At 37.6% G+C, this 19,215-nt stretch overlaps 1 protein-coding gene across 1 annotated transcript; it reads left to right on the plus strand.

Moving 5' to 3' along the window:
* Positions 1–1,199: 1,199 nt before the first annotated feature.
* Positions 1,200–19,011, plus strand: ddhd2 (DDHD domain containing 2). The gene is made up of 17 exons (XM_060896003.1): positions 1,200–1,446; positions 3,382–3,526; positions 3,888–4,075; positions 6,318–6,407; positions 6,531–6,645; positions 7,197–7,286; positions 7,738–7,873; positions 8,000–8,208; positions 9,592–9,659; positions 9,854–9,985; positions 13,127–13,213; positions 13,594–13,728; positions 14,040–14,195; positions 14,320–14,425; positions 15,632–15,778; positions 17,417–17,561; positions 17,784–19,011. Exons 2-17 carry the CDS (start codon positions 3,394–3,396, stop codon positions 17,857–17,859), a joined length of 2,013 nt encoding a protein of 670 aa, XP_060751986.1. The 5' UTR covers positions 1,200–1,446; positions 3,382–3,393; the 3' UTR covers positions 17,860–19,011.
* Positions 19,012–19,215: the final 204 nt, after the last annotated feature.

Below are 19,215 nucleotides of genomic sequence, written 5' to 3' on the forward strand. Positions count from 1 at the left end.
TGGACTTGTGCTGCGGACACTCCACATAATGTAAGTGTAAGTGTAAACAGAATAAAAGTTTCTGTGAAGAGATGTTTATTTAACATTTATATATTGCTCAGTTTTCCGCTGTGGGAAAGTTTTCAGGAGAGAGAAAGCTGCACTTTTCTTGTTACTTTTTGCACAGTTTTTTTTATCACATTATAGCTATACAGCGCTCTCACGTTTTGAAGACAGGCAAGAGTGACATTTCCAACACCCCAGTAAATTTTTAGGGTCATGATTGAGGACAATGTCCCGTCCAGAGACAAGCTGTTTCGTGTTGAGGCTTTTGTTCAAACCGACCATCGAAAATACCCTCTCTAATGAATGTTTTTTTTTCTTTTTTCATTGGTTGTTGCGTTAAATCTTACCCAGATACAATAGTGCTAATTTTCTGATTGGCTAATAATTGTCAGGCTCGACTAAGAACTCCAGGGGAGACGCGCTTGATTCCTGCCCGGTTCCATAGAGACAGCGGTGCGGACTGATACATTTTGGGCGCTGCGGCTTATTAAATATATGATAAATCGTCAAAAGGTTTTTCTGTGTGAGAAATACGTTGTGTGGCGGGAGAGCGTGAGAAAAGACCCAAATGCGTGACTGTCACTCTCAATGCGTGACACTTGACAGCTCTGGCTATATATAATAGTGAGGTCATTCCCTTGATATCTCCTCTCTCTCTCTCTCTCTCTCTCTCTCTCTCTCTCTCAAAAACACAGTGATTACAGCTTTTTCTTTTCTTTAAATCAATAAAAATAATTGAACATTAAAGGGAAGAGATCTACAACACTACATGCTAAAAGTATGTAACATAGTTTAAAAGGTTGCAAATTGTAAAAACAAATTTGATTTTTTTTTTTTTTTGACTGTCACTGTTGAAATGTCTTAGTCAAAATGTCTTAGTCAAAATGTCTTAGTCAAAATGTTTTAGTCAAAATGTTTGAGTCTAAATGTTTGAGTCTAAATGTTTGAGTCTAAAATTCTCAAAACTCTAAACAAAATTCTTTAGATTTTTTTTTTAACATAATAGACTAACAACATTATTAGGGTCCTGAAACCTGACCATTTTATTCATTTAAAATCATTCTGGTGGCCATGTTAATGTTTATTATAGTATACAGTCAGTACTACAATAACAGTACAGCTACAGGACCCGGATGTGACGTCAGCATCTGATTAGTCCATGCCTTCAAGGAAATGGACTACAAATAGCACATTCCGTTATCCGTTTTCGAAAAATATGCTTTCAAACGATGTGTTTACAGCACAGAGGCTAATCCACATGCGAGCCGGTTCACGAACCGAATTTGGGCTCGAGGTTTTTTTTTAAGAAGCTGAATTTAGCTGTTGCTCCGCCGGAAGTTTAACTGTGTTTACTCTCCTTTTTGTCCACGCAGTGTATCCGTAGGAGCGTGAGCGAGCCTGGTAGGATCTGATGTTATATTATGTTTATTAATGATTGGTTGTTTTGTACAGAGTTCACATTAAAAATCGTGTGTTTTAATATTTCTTATATTTTAACTTAAACCTTTGACATAATTCAATCTTTTCGATGTTGAAAAGCCGACCTTTAATTTATTCATGTATCTTATTTATTTAAACAAGGGATTTTTCTAAATTAAATGTTTTTGTTGTTAAAATGTTTATGGTGGATTCTAGTCTGTATTGTTTTGTCAAAATAAACCTGCTAGTAAATGACAGATCAAACATAATACTACTACTACTAATAATAATAATAATACTAATAATACTACTAATAATAATAATAATAATAATTATTATTATTATTATTATTATTATTATAACAACAACAACAACAACAATAACATCAATAATAATAACAACAACAATAATGCCAATAATAATAACAACAACAATAATAACAATAACACAATAATATTAAGAAGCCTCTAGCTTTTTTTTTTTTTTTTTTTTTTTTATACTTAAATATGAACTTGTGTCTCTGGAAGTCAAAAATAATCATCATACATGATTTTAAATGTTTTCCTAGATTTCATAGGTTCCCTAAAAATATTAGTTTCTTTTATAACAAACCCACAGATTGACCTTCAGCATATATTTGACTCACCTTCTGCTTATAATATTATTATCTGTTTAGTGAGTCAGAATAAACATGTGATGTGATCTTTATCTGATAAAGGCGATGAAATCATCAGTGTAAACAGGGAAATCATTACAAGGGGATTTTACAGCAGAATATATGGTAAAGGTTAAACTTTTATATTTTTAGCTAGAAATGATTTTAATAATGCAATGATCCTGTGCTGAATATTGGTACTGGAGCTGATATTGAACTGTGAATCTTTATACATAATGATTTGAAGTTTGTTTGTTTGTTTGTTGGGTTATACTTCAGCATTGGATAAGATTAGAATTTACAGTTGTTTCTTTTAGAATCAGAATAAGAATCAGAATAAGTAAGAGTTTTATTGCCAAGTACGCTTGCACACGCAAGGAATTGGTTTGTGTCATATGCTTACCCTTCACAGAGACAACAACACAGAGAATATATATTTATTTATTAGTAATTATTAAATATGTTATTAACAACCACTCTCTTCTTTGAAGGGCAATAACTTTGAAGGGCACTTCACATTCTAATCAATGTATATAAAGTAATTAGTAAAGACCAAAATACTATTAATATTAATACCAAAAACTGGGAGAGAAAGCAAAAGGGGGAAAAAAAAAGAAATGGGAGATAGAATAAGAAAAGCAGAAGAAAAGCAGAAGAAAAAAAAGCATAAGAAAAGAAGAAGAAAAGCATAGTTTGGCAGCAGAAGAGGAACCTTTATAGAGGAGAGGGAAAAAAATGGGAAGCCACAAAAGCCACTCCTAAGAGAGGAGGAATGAGAAGAAAGAGAAGGAAAGAAAGGGGAGTGAAGAAGAAGAAAGAAGAAGAAAAACAAAACTTGCAATGCAAATTTTTGATTAAAAAAACTGCAACCGCTGTGAGAGAAAAGAGAGAAGAGAAAAGAAAATGCATATGACCATCAGATTATTGAATGTATTCAGGAGAGAATGAACAAAATAATTAATAATAATAAATAATAATTGTAGACAGTGCAAATTCTAAAAATTATTGTGTTTATTTTGATCTAAAATTATGCAATCCCTCTTTAGTATTAGCAGCTTGCTCTGGTTTAAAAGGAATACACTTAGTTGGGTGTGCTGTCGTTGGAAAATAATCAACTTTGATTATCTGTCTGTTTGTCTAATGATCTGTCTAATAAAAACTAGCTCTAAGCATTTATAAAGCACGTAGACCACATAAAACATGTTACACAGTGTTGAAGATGAAAGATAATGTGTGTGTGCGTGTGCTTGTGTGTGGGACAGCGGGGAAGGAGGATGGACACAGAGCCTGTGCCGTATATACCAGTGCTGCATCACTGGTTCTACAAGAAGACGACAGACGGCAAAGACTTATGGAAACCTTTTAGCACTGAAGATTCACAGACGCTGGAGGAGGCTCACACACGTGGTCTGTGTGCACGTTCATAATACTCACAGTGTGTGTGGTGTGTTTATTTGATACAGTGATTTATAGTTTTTGTGTGTGTTTCTGTATTGTAATTTAAGGTTTTTTTGTGTCAGTGGATTTCAATACACTCTACCACAATTACAGACACACAACACTCTCTAACTAATACACAAGGATATATTCCAGTACACTCTGAAACTTGAGCATATTCTATTCAACTACAATAAACAGTAACACAAATACCTACAGACCTACATGAATACACCCTAACATTCAAACACGAGCCAAAACCTTAAAACACGACTATCATACAGTACACCAGTATGTTGCTTCTTATGTGTGTGTTTGTGTGTGTGTGTAGGCAGTGGTGATGAGGTGGTGGTGGCCACAGGGGGCGGGCGTTATGATGTAAGATTAAAGGAGCGACGTTGTTATGCCGTGTATTGGGATCAGGATCCATCTGAAGTGCGCAGATGTTCCTGGTTTCACAAAGGAAACAAGGAGATGCACTTCACTCCCTACACCGAGGAGATCAGTGAAATGCTGGAGGTCAGAGTCTTTTTCCTTATCCATGTTGCTCCTGTGGATTAGTCACATGCTCATAATCGATTATACAGATTATACGGTATAACACCAAAGACTCTATATACACGGAACACAACATAAATGTTTTGTCTTTCTCATAGACAAAAATTCCCATCACTGTGCTTGTTTATAAGCCTCTCATTCTGTCGTCCCCAAATGTGTTTACGCTCATCTTTCTATGCTTTTGATCTTGTTCGACTACTGTTCTTCTTCAGATGCCTCGTTTGCTGATGGCTCGACATTGAACTGTTTATCTCGTTGATTTTGCGTTATGTTTTTGCCTGGTTAATAATCTTACTCCTAGTCTGTGATCTGACAATGATGCTACGTCCACCATGCTTCACAGTCTACAACCGATCATAAGTTTACAGACGTCTTGCAGAATCTGCAAAATGTTAATGACTTTAAAAAAGAGATATCAAAAATATATTTTTTGTTTGCTTTTATTTAGTACTAGAGATGCTCCGATCAGCATTTTTGGGGCCGATAACCGATTACCGATCACCAAGATCATGATCTGCCGATTGCCGAACACTGCTGATCACAGAATGGCAGGGGAATGGGAATCTTTTATCTATAATCTAGCAGAGTTTGCACCATTTTTAAAAATGAAATTAACTCTAAATTAACTTTATTGAGAAAAAAAACTGTAGAAATAGGCTACAGTCAAGATCTTGAAGAACCACCAAGTGTTTATTTTAGAAAATGAGAACTTAAGGGTACTGTAGGCCATCTTTCCCAAATAAGGCAGAGTAACTTAAAATTATTCCAAACAAAGAGGGGTCAGGCAGACCAACACACATCAGATCAGCTTAATGGGATGTCGCCTCTTAATACACTGATTACATTTTATAATTGGCAGCAAAATGTAAAACTTGTTACACCAAAACTAGCTACTGCCACAAAGGACAAAACTATGGCAAGTGTTTTTTTTCTGTTATTATTATGAACGTCTGATGTAGTTGAGGAACCAACTACATCAGATCCAAAAAATAAAATAATGAAAGCTACTGTAAGCCAATGCCATCCTTTCTAAATAACAAGGCAGAGAAACAAGGAGGCCAAGCAGATAGTTACCAACCAGATGAACTTGGGATGGTATGAGGTTACACAGGCCCAGGCTACTTGTAAAATGTAAATAAAATGTAAATAAAAATTTTAATATATTAATATTAAACAATTGACCACAAAATATTTAAAATCAAAACATGCTGGACCTCGGCCTACTAACACAGAGTACAAAATCCTTCAGGTCTCAATCATAAAAGACATCACTCACACTCACATCACTACTAGTTTAAATGCATCACTCACAGTCGGCTGGTTGAGGGATGGGGATGTTGTTGGCTTCGGCTGGTTTAGTTTCTCATACTCGGCATATTCAGTTGTATGGCGTGTTCTAAGATGCCTAATCATGTTAGTGGTATTAAAATGCCGTTGCTTGCTTCCACCTCGAGGGATTTCATCACGACATACATTGCAAACGGCTAACTTTACGTCTTTATCGGACACTTTGAAAAACTTCCAGACGGGAGAACTCATGTTGCCACTTGTAGGCTCCGCTCTGCTGTTGTTTACCTGTGGGCCATGCATGCACATGTGAAAAAGTCGTGCGAGTAATTTACGTCACGTGATCAGCTTTTTTGATCGGTGCTTTTGGGGTTCGCCGATCAAGCTATTGTTAGCCATGATCATGATCGGTGGCCGATCAATTGGAGCATCACTATTTAGTACCGCCCTAAATAAGCCATTTCACTTGACAGATCTTTACATATAGCTCACAAGACACAATAATAACTGAATTCACACAAACGAACCAGTTCACGAGTTTACATTTGATGTTTGATTCTTAACACTGGATGTTTTCTGGATGAACAGCAACTGTTTTTATGTTTGGTTATAGATGTTCTTGAGTCTCTTGCTTGTCCTAGTCCTACTACAAGCCTCTACTTCAAGCAAACTGTATTTAGACTTTAGAACTGGATCATTTGTATAAATTCATTTATTATTGTGTCTTGTGGATTATATGCAAACATATGTTATGTGAAATGATGTATTCATGGCAGGACTAGAATAAAAAAAAAGTGACGCTGTCAAAGAAAAACTCCCTGAGATGACATGAGGTAGAAACCTTGAGAGGGAATAAGCATTTTGAACTGCAGAAACGCTCTGTAGAAATAAAATCAACATGTTTTGTGTTAAACAGGATTTCTACATGATCTCTGTGTCCCTCGACGAGTGGAAAACAAACATAAAGCTGCCCACAGGAGAAACAGTCATCTTTCACACCCCGAAGGTATTCTTACAAACTGTCGCAGTGACACAGTGACACCTGCCGGACAAAAGCTGTATTACATTGCAGATTTCTAGGTGTTTTTTTTTACAGTGTTTCTACAATTTAGAGTGTGTTTTTCTCCAGCTAATAACCCAACACCCGTACTATTCCTTGGACTGTCCTCCGTCTCCGACTGAAAGAACGCATGCCAGAACATTGAAGAGAGGACTGGAGAATATTCCTGTGCAAATCCCACAGGGTGAGCGTGACACTGATAGCTGTATTCTCCATTCATGATGTTTTTTGGGACTATGAATGCTTTTCTCTATTGAATAATACATTACTTGATTATTAAATCTAAAATAAATCGTTTGTTCCTGTCATATGAGCATGATCAGAAATCAGAAATGCCCCCAAGCTTACGCACCATGCCTCTCTATTGACACTCTCTAGTATCACTGACTGTGTGGTTAAAAAAAGAGTCGGACATTCTCACCATTTAAAGCCCAAAATGATTTCCTTAAATGTCAAACTAATTATTAACAATAATTAGTAACAATATTTTAATTACTAACTTGTTACGTTTGTTATTCATATGTAATACAAGTAATTTTTTTTTATATAAATTTATGAGAAAATATTTGTGCTAAGAGAATAAAGGCTGTGTGTTTTGGAGTTGCTACTTTAAAATTTCCTAAAAGAAACTCGAGCCGATGGAATGTTTTCTAACGAGAGTGAAATTGTTGGTTTGTGTGTCTGTGTGTATGGTGTGTGTGTCTGTGTGTGTCTATGTTTGTGTGTGTTGTGCAGGAGAACCAGACATCGTGGATCACCTGGTGTTCATGGTTCATGGCATTGGGCCGGCGTGTGATCTGCGTTTAAGAGGAATCGTACAGTGTGGTGAGATTTTACACACACACAAACACACACACACACACACACACACACACACACACACACACACACACACACACACACATACACACACACACACAGTGCACAGTAATTTCCTTTCCATATTCGTCTTCCTGCTGAATGAATGCAAACACTGATTTTAGAATTTTATATCCTCGAACATGAATGAATCAGAAATTTAGGAAAGGTTTCAAAATTTTAAGGTCAAAAGGGTTAGTCACTTGGGTCAAAAGTTGATGGCGACAATTGAAGAGTTCAGTGCTGAAATAAATTAACTTTTGCGAAAACTTAAAACGTGTTGAAATACAAGGCAAAATGTAACACTTTTATACAAATAAAAGCAGTAAATAAAATGTTATGTCTATTATTTAATGTTAATCACACATAACATTATTACTCCAATTGTAATGGAGGTTTACTTTTTCTCTGTTTTCAGTAAATGAGTTCCGCAGCACTGCTCTCGCTCTCACCAAAAGTCATTTCCACTCCAGTGATAACAACAAAGGTCGAGTGGAGTTTCTGCCTGTTAACTGGCACAAAGTTCTACATGGAGAAAGCACAGGAGTCGACAGGTTAAATACGGTTCAATTACAGAATCACAGTATAACTAAAGTATCATGTGTTTGCAAGAGGCAACAATAATTAGTTATAGGAATCATAATCTTAAATTGGTTAAACTGAATTAAACACTTTTACAGAGATATGGAGCGGATCACTTTGCCCAGCATCAGGGGCCTGCGCCAGTTTGCCAATGATACAGTGTTGGACCTGTTCTTCTACAACAGTGCCACCTACTGCCAGACCATTGTGGACACGGTAGCCTCAGAGATCAACCGCCTACACAGCATCTTTCTTCAAAGAAACCCACAATTCACTGGATCCGTGTCAGTGGCAGGACACAGCCTGGGTCTGCTACTTTACTCTACTTTACACAGATTTACACACCAAGGGTCTTTAAAAAACCTTAAACAACTACTTTACACATCTAATTTACATAGATATTTTACACAGCCTGGGTCTTTAAAAAAACCTTAAATAACTACTTTACACAGCCTGGGTCTGTAAAGCATCTTTATCCAACTACTTTACACAGCCTGAGTCTGTAAAGCAACCTTATCCAACTACTTTACACAGCCTGAGTCTGTAAAGCAACCTTATCCAACTACTTTACACAGCCTGAGTCTGTAAAGCAACCTTATCCAACTACTTTACACAGCCTGAGTCTGTAAAGCAACCTTATCCAACTACTTTACACAGCCTGGGTGTGTAAAGCAACCTTATCCAACTACTTTACACAATTACTTTACACAGCCTGGGTCTGTAAAGAACCTTATCCAACTACTTTACACAGCCTGGGTCTGTAAAGCAACCCTATCCAACTACTTTATACAGCCTGGGTCTGTAAAGAACCTTATCCAACTACTTTACACAACTACTTTACACAGCCTGGGTCTGTAAAGAACCTTATCCAACTACTTTACACAGCCTGGGTCTGTAAAGCAACCCTATCCAACTACTTTATACAGCCTGGGTCTGTAAAGAACCTTATCCAACTACTTTACACAACTACTTTACACAGCCTGAGTGTGTAAAGCAACCCTATCCAACTACTTTACACAACCTGGGGCTGTAAAGCAACTTATCCAACTACTTTACTTTGAGTTTGTAAAGGAGATTAATAGCTCATTTTTACAAATAATTTAAACAGCCTAAAGCTTCTACACACAACTTTACACATCCTGGGTCTGTACTCCAACTTTATATAGCTATTTTATACAGCCTGGATCTGTAAAGCAACCATACACTACTTTACACAGCTACTTTACACTCCAAGGGTCTTTAAAAACCTTTCATATCTATGTTACACATCTACTTTACACAGTTAATTTCCACAGCTACTTTATAAAGTAGATGTATACAGTAGATGTGGAAATTAGCTGTGGAAATTAGCTGTGGAAATTAGCTGTGGAAATTAGCTGTGCACAGCTGATTTCTACAGCTACTTTACACTCCAAGAGTCTTTAAAAAACCTTACACATCTTCTTTACAGAGCTAATTTCCACAGCTACCTTCCACAGCTACTTTAAACAGCTACTTAACACAGCTACTTAACACAGCTTGGGTCTGGAAAGCAAGCATATACAACTTTACACAGCCCAGGCCTGGAAATAAAAGTTAAATGATCAGTTTTAATATTTATCATATAAGATGATGACAGTAGAATGTAAAAATAGTCATTTTGGTAAACACTTCAGTGAATAAACTAAAATAAAGATTCATTTCCTCTTAGGTTCATTAATTCTCTTTGACCTTCTGACCAATCAGAAGACAGGAGCAGAAAGCACCAACGCAGCAGAGGTTTGTTACATAGCTTATTTATAAAGTGAGGGTTAGCATCAGTAGATCGATGTTTTGTGTAATTTTGGAAATTGTGTTGTACTGGACTTTTGTACGTTGTAATACTTATATGTTATATTGAGTACCAGTCATGAGCATAGTGCAAGTTTAAAAATGTAACTGACAGAACTGAAGACGTCTTTTTTGTTATTCAGGATGAACACCCAGGCCCTTCCTCTGTGTCAGACTTCACCTCCTGTGCGAGTCTAGATGAGGCACTAATGAATATCGTCATGGAAGAACATCTCAGAATCCTTCAGAAGGAACAAATGGACATGGAGTCTCTGGTATGCTTTTCTATTTTATTTATTTATTTATTTATTTATTTCATTTCAACTCCAATGTACACACACTGTGATTGGGCCACATTAATTATTCCTTTAAGCTTACACATCTGGGCCAAAAGGAATTTTTTTATTCCATTAGTTACCGAACTTAATTGTTTCACATTATTCTCCTTTATTACGTCCTAATGTTAAAGTTTAAATCCGATGCTTTAAAGGTCCATAAGATTCATCCCCACTCTTTTTGGTGAAGCTCCGCTCCCAGGATCTATGGTGGCTTATAGACTAATATGTCTAAAGTGAGTGACAGGAGCGGCATACGTATATATGAGCATTCTGCACTGGAAGAAACCAGTTTAATACACTATTTCAAAGGCCAAAAATAATTCATTATTATTTTTTATCATGTTCTACATATGTTCCTAAGGAATCGTATTCACTTGAGGAAAAAAAAATCTACTCTGTTTTTCTGAATTAACGAGTTAATTATCTCAGAATTATGAGAATTTTTCACGAATAAAAAAAATCTACTCTGTTTTTCTGAATTAACGACTTAATTATCTCAAAATTACGAGATAATTTTCATGAATAAAAAGTTTTTTGCTCTGTTTTTCTGAATTAACGACTTAATGTGGATTGCATGGAAGTAAACACGTCCCACCTTTCAAGTTTAATCCGGTTTTATTTTACTTTGGGTTTGAGACATTGGGAGATACTGCTGTCTTTAAGTAATATAAATGGTATTGTTATTATTGCGTCAACTTTGCGCAGACACCTCAAGACTTTGCGCCTGTTCAGACGAAAAGAACATTCTGATCTGCTTGACGTTGCTGTGTTTCTCCAGGATCAGTTGAACCGATATGGTATGCTTCACGGATATAAGATGATGCATCTGAAATGCATTCAGGCTGGCTATGTGGTGACACAAGAGACAATCAGGTAATTGTAGAAAATACTGGATCTCCATGGAGGGCAACTGAGGCGCCGGAATCGTCTTCGGCGACGTTTGTATCATAATCCAGGCCCGAACTTTTTATGGCATGTTGATTCATATGATAAACTCAAACCATATGTGATCTGCATGAATGGTGCAATCGATGGGTTTTCATGAATGGTGATACGGCTACCGTGAAGCATAACATATCGGTTCAACTGATCCTGGAGAAACACAGCAACGTCAAGCAGATCAGAATGTTCTTTTCGTCTGAACAGGCGCAAAGTCTTGAGGTGTCTGCGCAAAGTTGACGCACTAACAACAATACCATATATATTACTTAAAAACAGCAGTATCTCCCAATGTCTCAAACCCAAAGTAAAATAAAACCGGATTAAACTTGAAAGGCGGGACGTGTTTACTTCCATGCAATCCACATTAAGTCGTTAATTCAGAAAAACAGAGCAAAAAACTTTTTATTCATGAAAATTTATCTCATAATTTTGAGATAATTAAGTCGTTAATTCAGAAAAACGGAGCAAAAAAAATTTTTTTCCTGAAAAATTATCTCATAATTCTGAGATAATTAACTCGTTAATCCAGAAAAACAGAGTAGATTTTTTTTCCTCAAGTGAATGCAATACGATTCCGTATATTCCAGATCAGGGGTCACCAACCTTTTTAAGACTGAGGGCTACTTCAAGGGAACTGACTAGTACGAAGGGCTACCGGTTTGATACAAACTTCCTCAAGAGCAAAATTGCACAGATCACTTTTTAATAATAATAATATGGTGAAGAGACTGCTCACATGTCACTGTTAATTATTCTACACAATTATTAACAATGATTTATACAACAATGATGCAAGGAATATTCACTAAAGTAATTTAGTCTTTTTCAAAAAATGTTCACATTTCTGTGCACCATTTTTAGTTTAATGTTATGGTGTTTTCAATGAACACATGTTATCTCTTCTTTGCCTGTAAATGTCTGTTAGTGGGAAGCCTGGCACTGCATTCTGCTCACCAGTGTACTGTAATCTGGTGAATAATTTGACACTGCAAGTCTGAGTGAGTCTTGTAAATGTGCATCAGTAAGGCGTGTTCTGTTTGTTCTTGATAAAGTTCATGTTAGAAAAGGCTGATTCACAGAGATAGGTTGAACCAAAAAGGCAGCCAACTTTCATAGCTGCTGTGCATACTGTACACCACTGTACTTTTCTGTGTTCACAAGGCACCAAAGGTTTGATGCAGACTGATGGGCTTTGAGGTGGAGGTCATTTTGCAACGTTAGGATTTCTATCTCTACCTGTCCAGCATCCAATCTGAACAGAGCACTTAGTTGCTCAGCAGTGCATGTCATGTCCACTTGCATGAAAGGATTTGTAACGGCTTTTTCTGTCCTTAATGCGCCGCCGGGTGGGTAGTTAGCATTGAAATTTTCGTGACGCAGACTGAAGTGTCTCGCCACAGTGTGCCGCTTTGCCGTCGCAACAGTCGTACCGCAAATGAGAGACACACGCTTTTCTTTGACTGCCGTAAAAAGAACTCTTCCTCCCAAGCACTGTGAAAATGGTATGTTTTCTGTCGCTTTTCTGCCATTTTTTGGGGGGTAAATCACAACTAACTCCTCATCGTTGCTGCACCGCTTCTTTGTGTCAGGAGTCGGACGTGACGTGCGCCAATATTGACATTTGACTTCAGAAAAGGCCAGAGTTCGTTATATACATAAAACATTTTGGTTTTCATTTTTTTTAATTAAATAAAATGAAATTAAATATCGTCATTTTAAAATCTACGTTAATGCAAGCGTTTTTTATTCAAAAACTACAGCAAGAAAATTTTTTTAGGCAGAGCTATATTTTGACCAGTGCTATTTTTAGAACGTGCCTCGCGGGCGCCTTAAGTGCTCCTTGCGGGCGACCAGGTGCCCGCGGGCACCGCGTTGGTGACCCCTGTTCCAGATCATTTGTAGAAAAAATCTACTCCTGCACCTTATATCAACTGAAAGTAATATTGAGAACCTAAAGAGGAGCATAATAATGAAGTCTGTATTAACAGTGTGTGTGGTGTGTGTATATGTGTCACAATCTAAATACAGTAAGTGCTGATAAACAGTGTAATAACAGCTGATCCAGGTAGATTTAATAAATACTAAACATGGGATTTGTGTGATATACTTCTTATTGATTGTAATTGTTTGTTCCAGATGCTGTGCTCTCAGAGCGACCTGAGAGACCTAGGAATCCCTCTCGGGCCTTGTAAGAAGATTATGAACTACGTGAACAAATGGAAGGTATTTAATGCTGCTTTTTTGAGACTTTAACATTTTCCTGTTTAGTTTCCTTGGCTTTAAAACTGAAAAAATCTACACAGACGAAAACAATGCTACGTACTTTGGGAAGATCATAAGGTACAGATTATTTTAGGACATTAGGATAGCAGTAAATGATAGCACAGATATTAATAAGTATAATTATAATAATCTTTAATCATACAAACACTTTTGAATACAGAATAAATGGTTTTACAGTCACTCTGCCATGAATTATATCCAACTTCCTGTCAGACAGTGTGGCGCTGCAGAGTGTTTGTCTGGAAGTTAGAACTGATACGAGTCTATTGTCTTGGAGTGAGGTGTTTGTCCTGACCCTGATTTTCCCCTCGTTGATCCAGCACAGATCTGCAGCCCACACGGGAAAACATTCTTCTCATTCAGAGGAGAGAAATTCTTCTGAAATTCTCATCCGAGAGAGTCGGGCGAAAACCAGCGCCGTTGACTACCAGCACTTTGATATGGGGATTGGACAGGTACTAATATTTATAAGAGCGTAACATAAAGAAAAGTTTAATGTGTAGATGATTTAGTTTCTACAGCAAAATAATTTTAGGGTGGTATAAATAAAGGGTGGCAGTGAGGTGGTGATCCATAGAATTGACCAGTTAACTTTAATTCAGTAAAAGCAGTGAATGAAAACGACACATTGTTAAGTTCAATATTCAGGCACACACACACACACACACACACACACACAGAGTCCTGAACACAGGATATACTCTGATATGACAAACCTATTCCAAAACCCTCTGTGTTATAAATGACCCTCACTGATTTCCCACAGGTCTCAATCAATTACCCGCAGCTCAGCTTCCACCCCCAGGCCTTCTTTGCTTTTGGGTCTCCTATTGGAATGTTCCTGACCGTCCGAGGCCTGAAGAGGATCGACCCCAACTACAGCTTCCCCACCTGCAGGAGCTTCTATAACATCTTCCATCCGGTGTGTCTGCTATAATAAAACCAGATTTAATGACTAATAAAAGCAGTAATAAAGGTTTCACAGTTCCGTTCTAATCAAATCTTCATTGAATCAGATGTTAATACTAGCTCATCATTTTGTGTAGTTTGATCCGGTGGCATACAGGATTGAGCCTATGATTTTGCCTCCAGATGAGGAGGTAGCACCCATGCTGATGCCCCATCACAAGGGCAGGAAAAGGATGCACCTGGGTAAATTCTGCTACTTTATTAGTGACATGTCTTTTAAAGGTTTGCATGTGGGTTTGTTTAAAAATATGCATGTACATTGTGAGTGTTGGTGTATCTTAGAATGTAAGTGTGAGTGTTAGTGTATGTTAGAATGTAAGTGTGAGTGTTAGTATATGTTAGAATGTAGGTGTTAATGTTAGTGTGTGTTAGAATGTAGGTGTTAGAATGTAAGTGCAAGTTTGAGATTGAGTGCAACTCTGTTAGGATGTAAGTGTGAGTGCAGGTTTGAATGCTAGTGTGTGTTTGAGGGTAAGTTTGAGTGCGTGTTTGAGGGTAAGATTGAGTGCGTGTTATAGGGTAACAGTGAGTGTCTGTTAGAAGGTAAGATTGAGTGTGTTAGAGGGTAAACTTGAATGTGTTAGAGGGTAAGTTTGAGTGTGTGTGTTAGAGGGTAAATTTGAGTGTGTGTGTTAGAGGGTAAATTTGAGTGTGTGTTAGAGGGTAAATTTGAGTGTGTGTGTTAGAGGGTAAATTTGAGTGTGTGTTAGAGGGTAAATTTGAGTGTGTGTGTTAGAGGGTAAATTTGAGTGTGTGTTAGAGGGTAAATTTGAGTGTGTGTGTTAGAGGGTAAATTTGAGTGTGTGTGTTAGAGGGTAAATTTGAGTGTGTGTGTTAGAGGGTAAATTTGAGTGTGTGTGTTAGAGGGTAAATTTGAGTGTGTGTTAGAGGGTAAATTTGAGTGTGTGTTAGAGGGTAAATTTGAGTGTGTGTTAGAGGGTAAGTTTGAGTGTGTGTTAGAGGGTAAATTTGAGTGTGTTAGAGGGTAAGATTGAGTGTGAGTGTGTTAGAGGGTAAATTTGAGTGTGTTAGATGGTAAGTTTGAGTGTGTGTGTTAGAGGGTAAGACTGAGTGTGTGTTAGAGGGTAAGATTGAGTGTGTGTTAGAGGGTAAATTTGAGTGTGTTAGAGGGTAAGATTGAGTGTGTGTGTTAGAGGGTAAGATTGAGTGTGAGTGTGTTAGAGGGTAAATTTGAGTGTGTTAGATGGTAAGTTTGAGTGTGTGTGTTAGAGGGTAAGACTGAGTGTGTGTTAGAGGGTAAGATTGAGTGTGTGTTAGAGGGTAAATTTGAGTGTGTTAGAGGGTAAGATTCAGTGTGTGTGTGTTAGAGTGTAAATTTGACTGTGTTAATGTGTAAGTTTCATTGTGAGTGTGTCGTGTTCTGTACAGAGCTGAGGGAAGGTTTGACGCGTGTCGGCTCAGACATGCTGGGGTCTTTATGGACAGTTTGGCAGAGTTTCTCTCAGCTTCCTGTTCCAGCGCAGGCTGTGGGAAATGACACGGCTACAGCTGTATGCGCAGCTGAGGAAATAGAAAGTGAGTCACATATGATGTGTGTGTGTTTGTGTGTGTGTCTTGAATAGCATTTGCCTTGGGTTGGGTTGGTAATGCGGTTTATTTGATATTTAAAAGATGCTCTAGAGCAGAGGTATTCAACTAAAATGTAAAGAGGTCCAGTAAGAGAAAATTACTTGAAGCAAAGGTCCAGAAGATCATAATGTCTAACTAGTTAGTGTGATATATATTTAAGTAGCCTAGTAGTTGTATCAACATCTGCAAGCAATCAATACCTGACTGTCAAATCAAATAAATTCAGTACAATTCAAAAACTTTTTGACAATATTTATTGTCACGTAACATAGAACTGAACATATGTATGATTGTAGATATGTATAACATTCTCTCATTAAATAAAGTAGGGCTACATTTCAAAATAAGAGAAAATAAATAAAATGTGAAAATTGTTTGTTTAAATAAAGTGCTTAACTTTCCCTTTTATATCCCAGTGAGAGAACTGAGCTCTAGCTTGGCTTGGCAGGATGTTAAACCTGGGCTTGAATGGAGTCAGGGCCGCTCTCATACACATGTGGAGGTGCTCATTAGTGACCCTGGAACCATATTTAGATTTGATTATGTTCATTGTAGAGAAAGCTGCCTCGCAGTTGTATGTAGAGCCAAACATGGTCAGGATGTACAGGGCTACTTCTCTCAGACCTGGGAAAGCTGTCTCAGGGACGCTGTCTTCAGATTTGAGTCGATGTGTTTGTTAAACCTTTATGTTTTGTCTCATAATGGCGTTTCACATCGCCACTTTTAATAAGTGTCACAGTTTCTGAACATATGACACACTGGTTTAGTGTGAAGTGGGAAGTGTGAACATAAATGAGTCTGTCTATTCTGGATTAAATGCTCTATTTTCGCTGTCCACTTTTCTTCTTTTGGAGAGCGCCATTTGTTCTTTATTCTCCCTTTCTCCCTATCACTCGTCTGTTTCTCTCTCTTTCTCCGTATCACTCGTCTGTTTCTCTCCCTTTCTCCGTAGCACTCGTCTGTTTCTCTCTCTTTGTCTGTATCACTCGTCTGTTTCTCTCTCTTTCTCCGTATCACTCGTCTGTTTCTCTCTCTCCGTCTCACTCGTCTGTTTCTCTCTTTCTCCGTCTCACTCGTCTGTTTCATTCCCTTTCTCCGTATCACTCGTCTGTTTCTCTCTCTTTCTCCGTATCACTCGTCTGTTTCTCTCCCTTTCTCTGTCTCACTCGTCTGTTTCTCTCCCTTTCTCCGTCTCACTCGTCTGTTTCTCTCCCTTTCTCAGACTTGATTGGCTGAGTGGTATAACGTGGGATGGCTTAACTCGCATGCAATTGGTCTGTGCATTTCCACTACCGTAAAGATTGCAAAAGCTGCGCCGGATAAATTAGAAGCGCCCCGTCAAGTTTTACATCATAACCTTTTGTTTTGGCTGTAGGTCCGGGTCCGTAATGGGCAGCTTCTGGGTCCGGACCCGGACCGCGGTCCGCCTGTTAGTGACCTATGCTATAGAGGGACTAATGTAGTTAACATGTAATGAACTGTTACAGCAGCCGGTTTAGAAATATGTGTGGAATATGTAAGAAATACTTAAATCATTAATCATCACATACTGCTGCTTTAATGAGCATTTTTTGCCTTTTTCAGCTTCACCCCTGGAACAGGAGGAGAACAAAATGATCAAGGTTGGAAAGCTGAACGGTGGCCGGCGTATCGATTATGTCCTCCAAGAGAAACCGATTGAAAGTTTTAATGAATATTTGTTCGCCATTCAGAGTCATCTGTGTTACTGGTGAGTGAACACACACACACACACACACACACCATCTATCAAATTCAATGTAAGCACAGAAAATCCACTGTATGTGGTCATTGTCCACCACAATATGACAATTATACAGATACTTAAACAATTTAGCAGCTGTGTGAGGGTTCAGACATACATTTAAACTCATGTTTTCTGTGATCATGTAACTATGAAGGTTAAACACTTTTTAACTTTTTTCTGTTGCAGGGAGTCGGAGGACACGGCTCTGCTGGTTCTCAAGGAGATTTACGGGGACAGTGGTTGCAGATCTCCTCAGCAGTAATGATCCCGACTTACAGAGTTCTCTGTGATGATAATATTACATGTCATAATAGCTTTTATACATTGCCAAAATAAATCAGCGCTCCTTCTCCATGTTCAGGTTTACATACAGTATGTAACCTTTTGAAGGTGCAGTTTGTAATTACACAGGCCTATAATAGCGCTGCCATGTACTAGTTTCTTTATTAGCAAGAAAGAGAGGTGAGGTACAGGCTTATTACAGGCTTCTGTTTACATTTTCATGGGCCAGAATTGGCTCTGACCCCAGCTGTTATAGAGCTGATCAACCCTGCCCATTTTTTATTTTTTTACATCAAACCCAAAAGGCCTTTGTAGTGTCACAGTGTTTTTGTGATTTACTCACAGTTAGCCTTGCAAGCAGGCAAGGGCACTAAAAATTACAAAGTGCTCCTTTAAACAAGCGATACACAACTTGCAGTCCTCAAGGACCAGGCGCTATAGGGTTTCTGAATACAATATATATGAGTCAGGTGACTACAAGCACAAATTATTTCATTTAGTAGTGGTGATTTAGAAACATAGAGTGCTGCATTTGCATGTAAAGGACATATTTGATTATTTTGAAGTTAACTCAGATTTGCGCCATGTTCACAGCAAGGCCAGTAATCTTCTGATTGCTAGAGAGTCGTATCTCCAAACTGCGGTTCAAGGCAGAAAGGAGTGTTAGTTAGGGATTAGTTAGATGTTAGAATAGTTAGATGTGTAAACCCCTGAAAATGGGAGGATGCGGATTTGAGATGCCTTTCTTATTTTTGACAGTAAGCAAATCATGCTTGCTAACAAATTCATGAAAACTCTATTGCTAGGCAACACAGATCGGGAGCATAAGCTAGCTCAAGATTAGCTTTCATTATTAGCACTGACCAGGTATTAAAATTCTAATGACTCCTGATAGTATTAAGACATGATTTTATGTAATATTATTGTAATAATTTGTAGATAACTGCCACAATGTTAGATAACTGTATACATGTTTATACTATTACTTGATTAAAAGTTTAAACTAACTGGCTAATACAGAAAGAAATATTTAAACAGTATTGACTTGACATGACCTGATGGCCTGCTAGCTTTAAATTGACAGGAGAGTATTTTTAGCTAGCTGGTTAAGAATAAATTCTTCTAAAATGTGTGCTAAAGATTTTCACACATTTTTTCTGACCCTGTTCTAAAAATATTTGTATTAAGAAAACGTTTAAAGACTAACTATTAGGATCATGTTATTTATTAGCTGTTGTTGCTAGCTGTTGTTGCTGTTGTTATGGCTATTTTTTAGCCTCGAGGCATCTCAGAATCTCACCTCATCTAAGAATGAGAACATGTTCGCTAGTTAAAC

The sequence above is a fragment of the Tachysurus vachellii genome, chromosome 20, assembly GCF_030014155.1.
Source record: "Tachysurus vachellii isolate PV-2020 chromosome 20, HZAU_Pvac_v1, whole genome shotgun sequence".
Classification (NCBI taxonomy): domain Eukaryota; kingdom Metazoa; phylum Chordata; class Actinopteri; order Siluriformes; family Bagridae; genus Tachysurus; species Tachysurus vachellii.